This window comes from Callorhinus ursinus, unplaced genomic scaffold (genome assembly GCF_003265705.2).
Source record: "Callorhinus ursinus isolate GAN/ISIS: 27379988/994484 unplaced genomic scaffold, GSC_fseal_2.0 scaffold15, whole genome shotgun sequence".
Classification (NCBI taxonomy): Eukaryota; Metazoa; Chordata; class Mammalia; order Carnivora; family Otariidae; genus Callorhinus; species Callorhinus ursinus.
Genome location: NW_027397077.1, coordinates 4,734,242 through 4,749,534, shown reverse-complemented (window position 1 = coordinate 4,749,534; position 15,293 = coordinate 4,734,242). Strand labels below are relative to the sequence as shown.

Genomic DNA, 15,293 nt, shown 5'->3' with positions numbered 1-15,293 from the left:
GTGAGAGAAAGAAGGAGGGAAGGAGGGAGTGGAAGGGAGATTGATTTTAAGGAATAGGCTCACACAATTATGGGGGCTGGCAAGTCTGAAATCTATTGGGTGGGCTGACAGGATGGAGATTCAGATAAGATTTGATGTTGTATTCTAGAGCCTGAAATCTGCAGGGCAGGCCCCCCAGGTGGGAAAATCAGACAGGGTGTCTATGTTAGAATCTCGAAGAAGTGTTTCTTCTTCAGGAAACCTCAATTTTTGCGGGTGAGGCCTTCAACAATTATATGAGGCCTACCACATTATGGAAGGTAATCTACTTTATTCAAAGTATACTAATTTAAACGTTAACCACATCTAAAAAATACCTTCACAAGCAACATCTAGACTGGTGTTTGACCAAGCAACTGGGCACCATTGCCTAGTCAACTTGATCCATAAACTTAACCATAATCACTGTATTCATACATGCTGGTAGGAATGTAAAATGGTACAGCCACTGTGAAAACCAGTTTGGCAATGTTTGCTAAAACTAAAAATCAGGGGTGCCTGGGTGATGCAGCTGGTTAAGTCTCCGACTCTTGGTTTCAGCTCAGGTCACGATCTCATGGTCATGGGCTCCAGAACCGTGTCGGGCTCTGTGCTCAGGGTGGAGTCTGCCTGAGATTCTCTCTCTCCCTCTCCCTCTCCCTCCGTCCCTCCCACTCGTGCTCTCTCTCTCTCAAATAAATAAATAAAATCTTAAAAACAAAAACAAAAACAACTAAAAATCAAATTACTGGGTGACCCGGCAATTGTGCTCTTGGGCAACTGTGATCTTGGGCAGAGAAATGAAAACCTATCTTCATGCAAAATCCAGTAAATGAATGTTCATAGCAGTCTTATTTGTAGCCCCAGACTGGAAGGAACCTAAATGTCTTTCAATGAGTAAATGGTTAAACAAAATCCATACCCTGGCATACTACTTGGATATATTAAGGAAAAAACTATCAATACATTTAACAACTTGGATGGCTCTCAAAGGCATTCTGCTGAGTAGAGAAAGCCAATCTCGAAAGGTCACATACTTTATGATTCCATTTATATAGCATTCTTGAGAGATGGAGAACAAATTGATGGCTGCCAGAGACGAGGGATGGAGGGTGGAAGGGGGATGGGTGTGACTATAATGGGGTAGCAAAAGGGAAATCTTCGTGGTTATGGCAGAGTTCTATACTGTGGAGATCATTCTGAATGTGGAGGTCACGGGTAACCTTGACAAGTGCAAATGGTGGTGGCCTGACGTAACTAACTTACCTATCTTACTAAAACACGCGTCCCACCAAGGGAGCAATCTTTGTATGTTTCCTGGAATAGTCTAGCAAAGAACATGCAGTATTTGTTGAATGACTCAAATTTCTGAATGAATCAATCCAAAATATAATTGTCATGTTAGTCCCCATTTTGTTGGGCTCCCCACTGCTTACAAGTCAGATCCAAATCCTAAACCAGCTTCCATCTACCCCAACCAGTTTTATCCCCCATCATGCCTTTTTTCTTGGTTGTTGGTAATTCCCCTAAATCACCTTATTTTCTCTACTTGGATCCTCATCCAGGAAAATCCAGCTCAAACGCTCCGTCTTCTGAGGGGCTTCCCAGACTCCCAGGCAGTCTGCTCTCCGTCCTGAAGCGCCTGGTATAAGCCTCCAGCATACACTGTAGCATATATTATATTGTTCCTAATGAATGTCTCCCCCTCCAGGATGTATGTTTTCCCCACAGAAAGGAAAGCCTACGCCCTAGCACTTAACACAGTGCCTCATTGCCAAGGGTACTTAATGAATCCTACAGCCCATTTCATCTAAGAGATAGCTCTTAGTCTTTCATCTGAGATACAAACGCGTAACAAAACTTCTGATGTTTCATCTCTTCTTTTTAACCTTTATCTTCTGGCTCAGGACTGACAGAGCTGGTGGGCGGAAGACACTGGAGCATCAAGAGGGTTACTATCTAATCTTATCTGGAAATTCAGTTAGCTGAAGTAGGGGGCTCAAGAAAAAGATGGTAAGGTTTAGGGACGACTTGAGGAGGACTTGGCGTCTGGGCTGACAGTGCATTCCCAACAGCAGAAGAAATAAACAAGCCACAATATGGTTGCCTTGTTCAGGTGCATTTCCATCAAGGTGGCATATAAGGAAAGTGGAGCGTCCTTTCATCCGAATGCTGGATGGCCTGCCCACAGCCCACAATATGGGCAAAGGGAAGCTAGTCCAGTCCCCCACCAAAAGCAGAAATGATTAGTCTCACAGACCCATGGGGTCGAGAAGCAGACAGCAAGTATAATAAAACACAGTGGGTTCAGTCTGGAGTTTTGATGGCATTTTAAAGCACACTGTGTGGAACCCTCTATTGATGGAGCTTTAGATCTCTCTGCTTTAGGGGGCCCCACTGAGTAAGTGACTCCGGAAGGGGGTGAGGGAGGAAGTGGCTGACCAGCTAGGACTAAAAAAAGATGTGGGCCATGGTCTCATACAGAGCGAGTGACGAGCCAGGTAAAACATTCAGGCCTGTCCCACCCCTCCCAAGCCCTTCCCCTGCCTCCCACCCACGTCCAGCAAGGTAGAATGTGAGAAGGGGGGGAAGACAGGAGGGCAGAGTCCATAGAAACCACTGAACAGCTAACTGTCCTACCAGCATGTGATTTACAGATGTTCCTTACCAGTCCAGACTCCACACTACAAGAATTCAAGTTCAGGGGCGCCTGAGCGGCTCAGTCGTTAAGCATCTGCCTTCAGCTCAGGTCATGGCCCCAGGGTCCTGGGATCGAGCCCCGCACTGGGCTCCCTGTTCAGCAGAAGCCTGCTTCTCCCTCCCCCACTCCCCCTGCTTGTGTTCCCTCTCTCACTGTGTCTCTCTCTGTCAAATAAATAAATAAAATCTTAAAAAAAAAAAAAAGAATTCAAGTTCAGTCTACACTCACCCACCTCCCCAATCACACCTTCCACCTCAATCTCTTACTTGTTCAAGAAACATCCCGTGTGTGCACTTTCATGCCTGAGCCCTTGAACTGGCTCTCCCCAGCCTGGAATGCCTCCTCCCACAGTGTCTATTTGTCAAAGTCCTATTCATCCTCCAAGGCACCAATCAGACACCATCCTCTGCACAAAACCATCACAAATCCTGTGAACTGGAAATAACTGCCATTCCTTTGGTGTTCCCTTAGGCCTCCGGTAATAGCTGTGCAGTTACAGAACGTGTCACACCCTGCCCGTCTCATAATTAATTATGGGCATCCCTCTCCCTCATCGATTGATCTTTAAATGCCAAAGACAGGGGCCGATGCCCACTCCACAGCAGGGTGCCTCATGCACCTAGCAAAGCTCCATGCAGTTATGCACTTCATTAACAGGCTGACTGAAGGAGCATCTCAAACATAATACCAGGGGCCCTTTCGGGTAATACAGCCAACACTTTTGAGCACCTGAAACATGCCAAGAACTGTGCTGGATAATGGATGCCTCACAGGCCACAGGAGCTCGACATCTGGACAGGAAGAGTGATCACGCAGGCACATCTACACTGTGTTCAGTACAGTAAGGGGAGTAGGGGCAAAGTGTGAAAGCAATGCTTCTCAAACCTTTGTGTGCACAGGGTGGAAGAGTCACCAGATTCTGGTTCGGTAGGTCTGATGTGAGGCCAGAGAGTCTGCATTCCAAACGGGCTCTCAGGCGACACGGATGCAAGGACAATACTAAGTAACGAGGGGTTAAGGTCCAAAGGAAGAGGGAAAGATTGAGTGCACCTGAAAGGATATGAGAAGACTCCCAGGAGATGGGATTTCACACCACCCCCCCCATAAGAGGGCAGGGCCAAAGAAAGAAGATGGCTCGGGTCTGTGCTTCCCAGAAACAGACAGGCATGTGGTGTGTGACCACAAGACAATGCTGAACAGACACAACGCAAAGTGCCTCAGGAGAACAGAGGAAGGAGTGTCTGGCCACTTCTTTCCCCCTGAGAAAAAAAGTAGATGTGAAAGGAGCCTTGGAGCACAGGTAAGATTGCTGGCACAGGGGCGCCTGGGTGGCTCAGTCGTTAAGCGTCTGCCTTCGGCTCAGGTCATGATCCCAGGGTCCTGGGATCGAGCCCCGCATCGGGCTCTCTGCTCGGCAGGAAGCCTGCTTCTCCCTCTCCCACTCCCCTGCTTGTGTTCCCTCTCTCGCTGTCTCTCTGTCAAATAAAGAAATCTTAAAAAAAAAAAAAAAAAGAAAGAAAAGATGGCTGGCACAGGTGAGCGATGCTCCAAGTCAGAGCAATGCTAGAGCCACGGCTCAGAAGTTGGAGACGACAGGTCATGAAGGCACAGCCAGCAGGAGGAGCCTGCGGGAACTAGGGAAGAACGGAGAGGCGGCCCGGTCTGGAGGATCCTGAATATCAAGAACACGGCCTGCGGTCCTAGAAAAGTCAACCAGGAGTGGCGGTCAGCACCAACAGGACATGCTTAAGCTTCTCTCTTACGTCTCACAGATGCAGTGACGCAGTGACGGATTTCTGTGAGCAGCTTAGAATAATCAGAGATGCGGTTAAATCAGCAGCCTTTCCTTTAATCCTTCAGAAAACCAGCCCCCACCTGCTGCTCTGGCACTCCAGCCACCTACCACCCCGCGGCTCTCCCCAGACGTCCTGACCACTTAAAGGGGCAGCCTATGGGCAGGGGAAACATGACAAGCTATCCCGAACATGAGTAGGAGCACCTTTTAAACCACCAAGAGTTGAGCAGCCCTGGTCTATTTCCTGCTCCCCTGGCAAGTCTCTCACCTCTGATTTTCTCTGTGGTACAAATAGAAGTGACTTCAAGAACAAGCCAGAACTGGTCTCTCTAGCGCTGGCCATTAGCACCATGTCTCCTGTGAAGAGTCCAGGTGAAACTCTGTGTTCTCTTCACGAACACCAGAAAATGCACCCTACCTTTCTTATGTTATGCCTCAAGCACCCTGCTCTGATTTTTCACTCATAAACAAATAAATGAGTAATGACTGTCTAGCTTCATTCGTTCATTCACTTATTAAATTCAGCAAGTATTCACTGAGCCACGTGAGCCTAGTGGTCTCCCTCTCCAACCTCATATCCTTCCACTTTTCTCCCAGGTCACTTGGCTCCTATCACACCAGCTGCCTGATGCTTCCCAAAACACCAAGTGCGCTCCTGCCTCAGGGTTCTGTGCTCACTATTGCCTCCACCTACAACACTTTCCCTCAGATATGCTCATGGGTCGTTCCCTCATTTCATTCAGATCTCTACTGAGAGAGGCTGGTGCTGCCCCCTCTAACAAAAATAACACTCCCAGTCTCCTTATCCTGCTTTATTTTTCTTCATGGCACTAATCATCACTGGACATTTTATCCGTATTTGTTTATTGTCTGCCACTCTATCCCCCACCACAATGGAAGCTCACGCTCAGAGGCGTTGCCTACCCTGCTCTCAGCCATGTGCCCAGCACGTGGAACAGTGCTGGGCACATGGAAGGTGCTGACCTATCTGCTGAGTACCCTGGGGAATGAGAATGAAATGGGAAGCCATTCAGAGCTGGAGAACTACAGGATCGGACCAGAGCCTGGGGAAAAACAGTCCGGTAGCTGCACGAGGACCATCCCCTAAAGTGTCTGTAAGAATTCTCTCAATACGCTACTTAAGAAATCCTGGGTTAGGGGGCGCCTGGGTGGCTCAGTCGTTAAGCGTCTGCCTTCGGCTCAGGTCATGATCCCAGGGTCCTGGGATCGAGTCCCACATCGGGCTCCCTGCTCCGTGGGAAGCCTGCTTCTCCCTCTCCCACTCCCCCTGCTTGTGTTCCTGCTCTCACTGTCTCTCCCTGTCAAATAAATAAATAAAATCTTAAAAAAAAAATTAAAAAAAAAAAAGAAATCCTGGGTTAGGGAAAAGATGAAGAGGATCTGAATTGGAACACTGGTTTACTAAGGGCCTGTTATATAGACATGTCAATTCAGTCACAGCCCCTGCTCTCATGGAGTTACGATACTCTAAATAATTGTGTCATTGTCATTGTGATTAATGCCACAAAACACACAGAAAAGACACAGGATGAGCCAAAGCCGATTCCAGAGTTTCAATCCTGACTACATGGATGGTGTGCCATCCATACACAAATTGAACAAAAGCAGCCATGGCTTAGGAGGGAAAGAGCCTTCATTCGAGACATAAATTAGCATGAGGATCAACAGGACAAATGAAATGCAGGTCTAGTATTTAGGAGCAAAATAAGCAAAACAAACATAGATTTGAAAGCCATTTGTAATAGTATGCCAACAAACCTTTACTTGGAAGACATGTCAGCAGTGTTTTGCTGGTCCTCAGGATAGCTCTGTCAAGGTTATGGGACACTTAAGACTTTACAAATCAGCACAGGAAAAATAAGCTTACGACATGTGTGCATGTGTGCATCACTTAAATATGTATCTCTTAGAAATCGATTCCTTTTAAGTGACCGTTGGAAGTGTGGCTACAGGGCTGAGCTGATAAAATCTGGCTCTCAAGAGCTGAGGCAGCACACTACAAAAGCGAAAGAACAGGAACGATTACTCCTTAGTATCCCATGTTTCTCATCAGTGGGTTTGGACACACAGCCAGCTTCTGTTTTTAGGGTCTCTGCAATCACAGCACTATAAGAAATCTCACTTGCCCATCTTGAGATTAGCTTTTTAAAAAATTGTGGTAACACATACATAACATAAAATTTACCATTTTAACCATTTTCCAGCATATAGTTCAGTGGCATCAAGTACATTCACACTGTTGTGCAACCATCCCCACCATCTGTCTCCAGAACTTTTTCATCTTCACAAACCAAAACTCTGTCCCCATTAAACACTAACTCTCCATTCCCTCCTCCTCCCAGTCCCTGAGCAACCACCATTCTACTTTCTTTGTGTACTCTGGTTACTTCTTTTGAGTGGAATCATAGAGTGTCTGTCCCTTTATGACTGGCTTATTTCACTCAGCATAAAGTCTTTAAGGTTCGTCCACGTTGTAGCAGGTGTCAGAATTTCTTTCTTTTTTTTTTTTCAATCAAGTGGGCTCCACACCCAACATGTGGTTTGAACTCATGATCCTGAGATCAAGGCCGGTGCCCCTCTACTCACTGAGCCAGTGAGGCACCCCGAATTTCATTTTTAAGGCTGCATAATATTCCACTGTATGCATTTCAACAAAATGGGAGTACATTTTGTTTATCCAGTCAACTGTCGGTAGTCGGTACAGCTTGGGTTACTTCTACCTTTTGGCTATTGTGAGTAATTCTGCTATGAATATATACAAATACCTATTCTTGAGCTCATTTTTTGAAAAGCATTTTTGTGTTCTGATCAGATATGCAGCACACTGCCCAGACATACTGGTCCATATGTGAACTCTCTACTTTGCCTGCCAGAAGCCCCAACTCTGGCCCTTACCTTCACGGCCCTGAACACAGCCGGTCAGGTCCACTGGAACACAGGAGCCAACACGGTCTCCTCTGGCCTGCCATTCTGCAAGCAGCTAAGCATCCTCAGCTTCAACTGAGACAGAAAGGGAGCATGGTGTCTTTAGTTAATGCTTTGGAAACAGTCTGCTTCAAGCTCCAGCAGAGCTACAAGACTTTTAAAGATGAGATGCAAAATTTAGCAGTAACTTCTCCTATGTCAGTTATTCACAGTCACCAACCAGGATAGTCCCATGATCACCTGCAGTGAGCTGGAAAAAGTTCTTCACTTCTGGTTCATCTGTACTCGTTAACAAGAGATGCTTCCAACTGCTAGATATTGTGCTGGAATGACAGAAGCGTATGCTGGGGCCATAAAGCAAGTGTAACCTACTTCAAAAGCCTTAAACTTGACAGAGGCCATATCACTATACAACAGGGGTCTGCCAGCCAGAGCCAACGGGTTTGGCCTACACCTGTTTTTGTAGATCAAGTTTTAATGGGACAAAGCCATACCCATTCATGTATGTGTTATGCATGGCTGCTTTGGCGCCACAACATCAGAGCTGAGCAGTTGCACCTGAAACTGTATGACCCACAAATCCTAAAATATTTACTACCTGGCTCTTTACAGAAAATGCTTGCCAACTCCTGGTTCACACATCTTGGTACATTCTCTTCTCCCCAGCTGGAAACGAGTGCTGATGTGGTCAGCTGTTCATGTGGAAGAGGCCTTCCTAAACTGTGGGGAAACTGGCTGGCTCTATACCAAAGAGGCAACAGAAATGCCAACACTCAACAAATCAAAAGTAGGACAGGAGATGCCAGGCTTGCAATGTAGAAGGGGCTAGGAACATACCTTTAGAAAAATGTGATCTCATTTTCCATCAACCAGCCTCTAAGTTGAACCAGGTGTGGCCAAGGGGCAAACAATGGAGTCTCATGTACAAAACCATAAAGGAACCGCCTGCCATGAGAAACATCCCTGAATACAGGCTTCTTAAATTCACGCAGAAACCTCAGGGTGAACCCCATGAATGCTGCTTGGGTGGTAACTGATTTTCCAGGATGCCTCCAACTCCCTTTCCCTACCCACACATCAGGCAGCAGCAAGCTCTCTCATCTTCTGATTGGTGTCCAAATGTAACAGCATGACCCACAACATAACTTGAGAAAGAGCAAAACTGACTTTTCGATGAATATGAATTCATATCCTAAGTGCTCCTGTCAAGGAGCACATTCTTCTTCTCGGTTCTAACTGTTCACTAAAAAGACGCAAGGCTGCAAATGAACACAAATGCCTGGGAAGAGTCAGTAGAAAACACCAGGGAATGAACACTACTCAGAAGCACAAGTTTTCCAATGCGGTGCCATTTCAAAATCAAGAGAGTCCAGAATTCAATTGTGCAAAAGACGAGCCAATTAAGTCTGCATCTCTCTTCTCTCCTGAAATAGAGCAATGGTGTTGCAACTGGACATACACATCGCTGTCCTCCATGCTCGGAAATGACACTGCAGATGGCTTGTGTTCCCTGCTCTGCTTCATAAAATCAGCAGGGCAGGTGAGTAATCGGACAGAGGATGCAAAAGCATTCCTTCCACCAACAAACAGCTATGCTGGATCCCAGATAATACAGCTTTGTGCCTTGGGCAATCCCTTAATATCTCTAAGCCTCAGGGTTTTTTAATCTTTTAAAATGAATGGCTTTGATAGAGGACCTCTGTGGCTCCTTTTCAGAGGAGTCTCCCAGCTCTCTAATTATACCTGTGTAACTCACTACACCACACAGAACATAAAAAGGGCATGCACCAGCAAGTCCTTACTTCACTTCCTGATATCCTCTTCCACATACTCTTTCATCACCAAACCAGTGTGAGAGCAAATGAGGCAAGATTCTAGACTCAAATGTGTGGCTCTTAAAGCCAGTTTCAACGCGAACTGTGTACCTGGATTTAGTGGGTCAAAAGGAAATATTCTAATACTGTGCCTTTTACACATGGAAAAGACATTTCCTTCTGGAGGATAAATTCTCAGATCTGGGTTCAAAATCTTAACAGGGGCCTTGGGAAAATGCTAGAAGACCGATGCCAGCAAATCAATGAAGTTCATTAGTAGTTGCAAAACAGAGAGAGAGAGAGAGAGTAGGAAGCTCCTCTGCTAAGCTTATGGGTCAGTGAATAATACGCAGGTTTGGTGACCCCATTCTTCTCTCACAAATAAAGAAAAAGGAGAATGTGAGGTGAGGGGAGAATAGAAAAATGTTAAAGTGGTGGGTCTAGATCTTATAAATAACAAACTGTGGTGAACACTTATTGAATCTGGGGAGCCTGCCTAACTTGCTGGACCCCGTGAATCTGGTAGATGCGGCCTGAGCACTGGGCAACTGGTAGCCCAGAGGAAAGGAGAGGAAACCGGCTGATGGGAAGAGGGGATGAGAACCACAAAGGATGCAAACCTCTCTGCCCAGACCAAGCCGGATGCTATAGGTTGCCAAGAAGTCTTGCACTGCTATCCTCCTAACTTTTAAGATAAAATGATTTGTCATGTAGACGGACCATGGGCTTTTTCTGATAGGAAAACAATACTCAGCTGGATTCATTAACCCATGAGCCAGAGACAGGCCTTAGGAATTGCTCTTAAGACTGAACACAAAATTTTGCATGTATGTTAAGTATGTGCATTTTTCTGGGGAGAGGGTTCATTTTCAGTTTTTAAAAAAAGGTTCAAGTCAACATAGACATAGAATGTGATTTTTAAAATCCAGTATTATTACCCTTCCTGTTCTGCCTCTTCTTAATTATCCAACAGGTGCCCAAGGAATTTAAATTTCAAATATTTCCAAAAACAAAATTAAGTAAGGTTTGAGAGTTGGCAGTGAATTTTGAGAATGCGTCATACCTGCTAATGCTAACTTTCACACACTCCCTAAAGCTTGGGAAGACAGAAAAGACGGATCAGTTGTTGAGTACAACTGACCGGAGATAGACTAATTCACATGGTAGCAGCTGGAATCAGTTCCGTCACTCCCAGTGATAGAAGAGGCCACAGGAGAGCATGAAAGAACATTTGAGCAGGAGAACAGAGACCAGGATTCCGGTCTCTAGTCCTAGCTCCACCGAACTCCATCTGTGACTTTGAACGAGTCCCTTCCTCTGGGCTTGGGTTCTCATCTGTAAAATGCAGTTTACTGAAGCAGAGCAGTGGTCTGCAAACTCTTTTAAGACAATGAACATTATGTTTAGATAAAATCATCCAGAATTCATCAGAAGCTAAAACAAATTCAAAATGGCAGGTTGAACATACCCATTTCTTTCTTCTCTCTCTAGAAACCCCATCGTTATTATTCATAAAATTGTCATTATTCATAAATACCTGCTGCGACTGAGCATTTACTACATGACTGTTTTAAGTGTATTAACTAATGGAATCCCTAACACTCTTATTAGGGAGGCGATGATGCCCATTTTACAGGAGAAGGAACTGAGTCCCCAGCGTTTAAGGAACTTGCCCAAGTTTCCACAGCTAGTAAGTGGCAGAGCCAGGATTCCAACCCAGGCAGTCTGGCTTGAGTCTATGCTATACCACCTCTCAGACTGACAATTAAGGAACAGCAAAGCTCCCAAGGAAAAAGAAGCAGAAACAAAGAGAGCAGATCAAAAATATCACCAAACTTTGGAAGATGAGTAGTGACTGACTTCGATGCAGAACACTGAGTGCTGCACATGACAAGCCACTTCGGAGTCCCTTCCAAACCTCAACTGTTGGAGACTCAGGTTTCCTCTGAAGGTGTGAGCATACAGGAGGCTGAAGTCAGGCAGTACTAGTACTACCCCAGCAAAAGACTGGAGGTTTATCATCTGGAGTAGCATTACTGGGGAATTTGTCAGAAATGTAAATTCTCAGGCCCATGCCAGACGTACTGAATAAAAAATTCTGGAGTGAGGTCCAACAACCAATGTGCGAACAGGCCACCAGGTGATTCTAATACTTGGTAAAGACTGAGAAGCACTGCCCTAGCCCACTAGTCAATAAATCCATCCCACACCAAAAAGCTTCCAACTGACCTTTCAGTACCTATTTATTTGGAAGACAGTCCGGAAACATCAGAAGTTTCAGGAAAGACTCTATCCTGAGAGAGAGAGAGAGACCAAAACAGATTTCACAAGAGCAGCTCTAGTGAAAGGGGGTGAAATGAAGGAGAGCCTGGTTTGTTTGGCCTCTCCCTGGCCCCCACCATCACACTGCCGTGAGCTACTCCTCCGGCTGTACAGAAGAGTTAGAAAACCAATGAAGCAAACGCTCTCTAGGTCCTGCCCAGCTCCACCTGTCCCTTTATACTAGTCCTTATGTCCCAGATGCTTAAAACACAGCAATTTAGACAGACACTCTCAATTGGAACTACCTCTGATAATTTTCTTGTCCCTTTGAATGAACAAACAGCAGTGTAATGGGAAAAAAAAATCACACAAGCATTCCTATGCTAAAGGGTTGTTACATTCTGTATTTGCATTAAATGCAGAGGCCAAAACACCCTGCTTCACTCTATGTAGCAAATATCTGTAACCATCCCCCTCTATCATACCCTTTTTGCTTCCCTGTCTCACAAGCTTTCCCTGGTTCACGCTTACAGCCTAAATCTTAACCCCCAAATTCTCCCCTATTACTGCTTTTCACCAGTCTCTACTCACTCCAAGTGTTACTGCCACAACCAGATCATTCTTCTGCTTACAAACCTTTAGGAGCCCCGACATCTTCTACCATGTTATCACCATGGACAAAAATCTCTCATTTATATTTACTTCCTCTGCCTCCTTTAGTCCAGCTCATTTTTCTCAAACCCCTTGGTTCCCCGCTAAAGATCCTTTTCCCTCTCACGCCACTTCACTCCTCTCCTAGAAAACCAACCTCCTTTGGAGGATGAAAAACTTAAGGCAGGCATCATGCAAAGAACACTACAAATTTTCTCACTGAATCCTCACACTAATACTGAGAATTAGAAATCATCCCGGTTTTTAAATTTGGAAACCTGAAGCTTAGAGAGATTAAGAAACTTGCCCAAGGTTATCACTAGGATTTTAATCCAAATCCTTCCATCTCCACACTCTTAAGCATTCTACTCTCCTGTTTCGAGGTCTGACTCAAATACGGGAAAAAGAAAAGTTTCCTTAATTCTGTAGAAAACAAGCAGGGCAAAAAGATCGCTGCATGTGTATATATATTTCATGTGGTCCTCCACAGATGCTGAGAGCCTTCCAGCCAAAGCCCAACAGGGAACACAGTTCACAGCAGCACCTTCCCACGTGGAGGGCTCCAGAGGACTCAGGAGTGAGGCCAAGGAGCAGCACAGCATGCCTCTCCAGATGCAAAGCACGGGAGGAAGTCTGGCTCTTGGGCCCAGGATGCCAGTAGGGAACAGGTGGTTAAGGAATCCCTCCCCCCCACCCCCCGACGCAGACCCAATCCATCCTCTGAGACCTTTGTGGAGGTAGTGGTGGTGGTGCACCTTCCAGTGGGGGGCAGAGTAAATGCCCACCTCAAAAGATGTCCAGATCCGATTTTAAAAGCTCTTAAGAAACAAGGAGTAATCTAACAATCAAGGGCAAGCAATGACTCCGAAGGAGAAGCCTGCGCCTTACAACGGCACAGCGAACTTCGAGGGGCACAAAGAAATGTCTACGGTGACAAGAGAGGGTGCTTCACTGGTGCCCATCAGAATGTAGAGGCGGCCACCGCCCCCTCCTCTCCAGAGGGGTTGCAAGTCCATTTTCTCCCGTCTGTGTGACAGAAAAGGGAGGCGGGCACCCCAATGTCTCCCACCCCGAGGGCCTCAGCCGCGCTCCTCTCAGCCTGTCCTTCTAAGGGCTGAGAAGCTGTCCCTGTCCATCTCCCCACTCAGCCCCAATTCCTCTCTCCCACTCCGCAACTCTCTGTCCCCTACTCGATCTCCCTCCAACCCCCTTGCCCCACCGCTCTGTCCGCTAGACCTCTCTTCCCCTACCCCCGCCCCTCTTTCCTCCCCACTCGGCTCCTTATCCCTCAGTTCCACGCTGCCCAGCCCTCGGTACCTTCAGCGTCACGTCGCACAGTTTGCCTTGCCGCCGGATCTCCTCCATGACGCCGTAGCCGCGACTAGGCAACTCGGACACGGAGAAGTGCACCAGGTCCTCCAGCTCCTCCGCGCCGTCCTCCACCATCTTTCCCGGCCGCCGCGACTGCGCAGGCCTGGCCGGCCGGCTCGATATTAAACGGGGCGGGGCTAGGGCCCGCGCCGTCCGCCGCCCGGAGCGCGGGGCTGGAAGCACGCGGGCCTGCGCGGCTGCCGTAGTCTCAGGAGGCTCTGCGCCGGAAGCCCCGCTGCCCCGTTTCCGGGTGCGAGCCTAGCTTTCGTTCCCTCGCTGTCTAGACCGTGCTTTCGCGCCTGCAGCTGCCGCAGTCTTTCTAGATTAACCGGTCCCATCTCCCGTCCTTCCCGATTCGGCCCTGGCCTTAATCGTATCTCGACCCAGGCCGCGAACTTCATTTCCGCCACTACCCCGATACTTCCGGGATCTGCGGAAACGGCCCGTTGCCATGGCGGCTGTGTACACAGTTCTGCAGCGGCGAGTGCGGGCCTGCAGTCACTGCACAGGCAGCGGGAGGGCGGCGGGAGGGCCAGTGCCTCCGGGGCGGTGAACAGGGGCCACGCGCCGCCAGGGTGGGGAGAAGCAAGGCTCGAGAGGGGCGGGCAGCGACTGGGATTCGAACACCGCTCCACCCGGGAGTCCCCCGGCTTAGCTCGCTGATCTGTGAAACCCGAGCGGAGGAGAGGGCGCGGCATCGTTGGGGGCCCTTTCCGGCTGGCTGCGACTTAGGGTCTCTGATTCAAACGTTCCCTGGCCGCACGAGGGCTCTGCGTCGCTGCCTAGGTTGAGAGGGCGCGAAGTGGGGGACCAGAAGTCTGGACAGTTTTCGAACTGGAGGGGGCTTCAGGATCGCCAGGTCGACCCGCTCGCTTTACAGATGAGGAAAACGCTCCACAGAGGGACAGGAATGGTCCCAAGGCCAACTGCCTCCCACAATCCACGCAGGGGTCCGGTATGTTGGGTGAGGAAAAGGGAGAAAGCCAGTTCTGCCTGGAATCGAGGCCTGGTGCGTTTGGACCCTGTTGTTTTGGGGTTCAGATGCTGCCGCCGCTCTTGATAACTCATATGAGAGTTCCGTATGAGAGCGCCTGGTCTGGGCAGGAGCGCTGGAAGCTAGGGACTCGTCCCAGCAGACGCTCCCTCTCCTTTTATCTAGCCTTCAGGGGCGCTTCAGCAGTTCTTTTCATTTCCACCCTTAAAATAAATAAGGAAATCACGTGCCTTTCAGAGAGGTCTCCTGGTGACCACTCAGAGGTTCACTTATTTACACCAGAACTAAGGGCGGTGCCCATGAGAGAGGAGCATTCCCCCACACGGTAGTGACGGGGGAAAAAACACTGCTAAGAAAGAGGGCATGGTGAGGGGCTAAATATGGCTTCTTGCAAATGGTGCCTGGAAACTAGGTGTCCTCCTGGAAGGGCTGTGGGCTCAGGGATTGGAGGTGGTGTGGGAGGGGAGTGACATATGCCCCTTGGGACTCTCTCAGTAGTGACGGAAGATGGACCCACATGTGGAGATTCAGCTGTCCTCTGACTTCCAGCCATGACCATCACTACCAACCACCATTTCTTGAGTTCCTGCTCTGTGCTGGGCACTGTTCTGGACACTGAGGGGGGATTCAAAAGAGATAAAGCACAGTTCTATCCCTCAAGCAACTTGTAATTTAATTTGGGAGCGGAAACCCACTCAAATGATGCGGCGTAAGAATGGTAACAAGCGTTATTTCAGTAAG

At 47.8% G+C, this 15,293-nt stretch overlaps 2 protein-coding genes across 14 annotated transcripts in view; one reads left to right on the top strand and one right to left on the bottom strand.

The window, feature by feature from the left end:
* KLHL18 (kelch like family member 18) overlaps window positions 1–13,678 on the bottom strand; it is a 54,670-nt gene extending 40,992 nt beyond the window's left edge. For 2 of the 3 annotated variants that reach the window (XM_025885186.2, XM_025885187.2), the window contains exon 1: window positions 13,505–13,678. In XM_025885186.2, the coding sequence (XP_025740971.1) occupies window positions 13,505–13,633 (129 nt within the window). In that variant the 5' untranslated portion in view covers window positions 13,634–13,678. Of the gene's footprint in view, window positions 1–7,430; window positions 7,536–13,504 lie in introns of all 3 variants that reach the window. The other variant, XM_025885188.2, reaches the window with a different exon arrangement.
* Window positions 13,679–13,750: 72 nt separating this feature from the next.
* The window catches only part of KIF9 (kinesin family member 9), a 46,060-nt gene continuing 44,517 nt past the window's right edge, over window positions 13,751–15,293 (top strand). For 3 of the 11 annotated variants that reach the window (XM_073901095.1, XM_073901098.1, XM_073901094.1), the window contains exons 1-2: window positions 13,758–14,513; window positions 15,048–15,288. Coding sequence is in view for 6 of the 11 variants with exons in the window: in XM_073901098.1 (XP_073757199.1) it covers window positions 15,252–15,288 (37 nt within the window). In the remaining 5 variants the exon portion in view is untranslated. Of the gene's footprint in view, window positions 14,514–15,047; window positions 15,289–15,293 lie in introns of all 11 variants that reach the window. The other 8 variants (XR_012380875.1, XM_073901100.1, XM_073901097.1 and 5 more) reach the window with 8 other exon arrangements.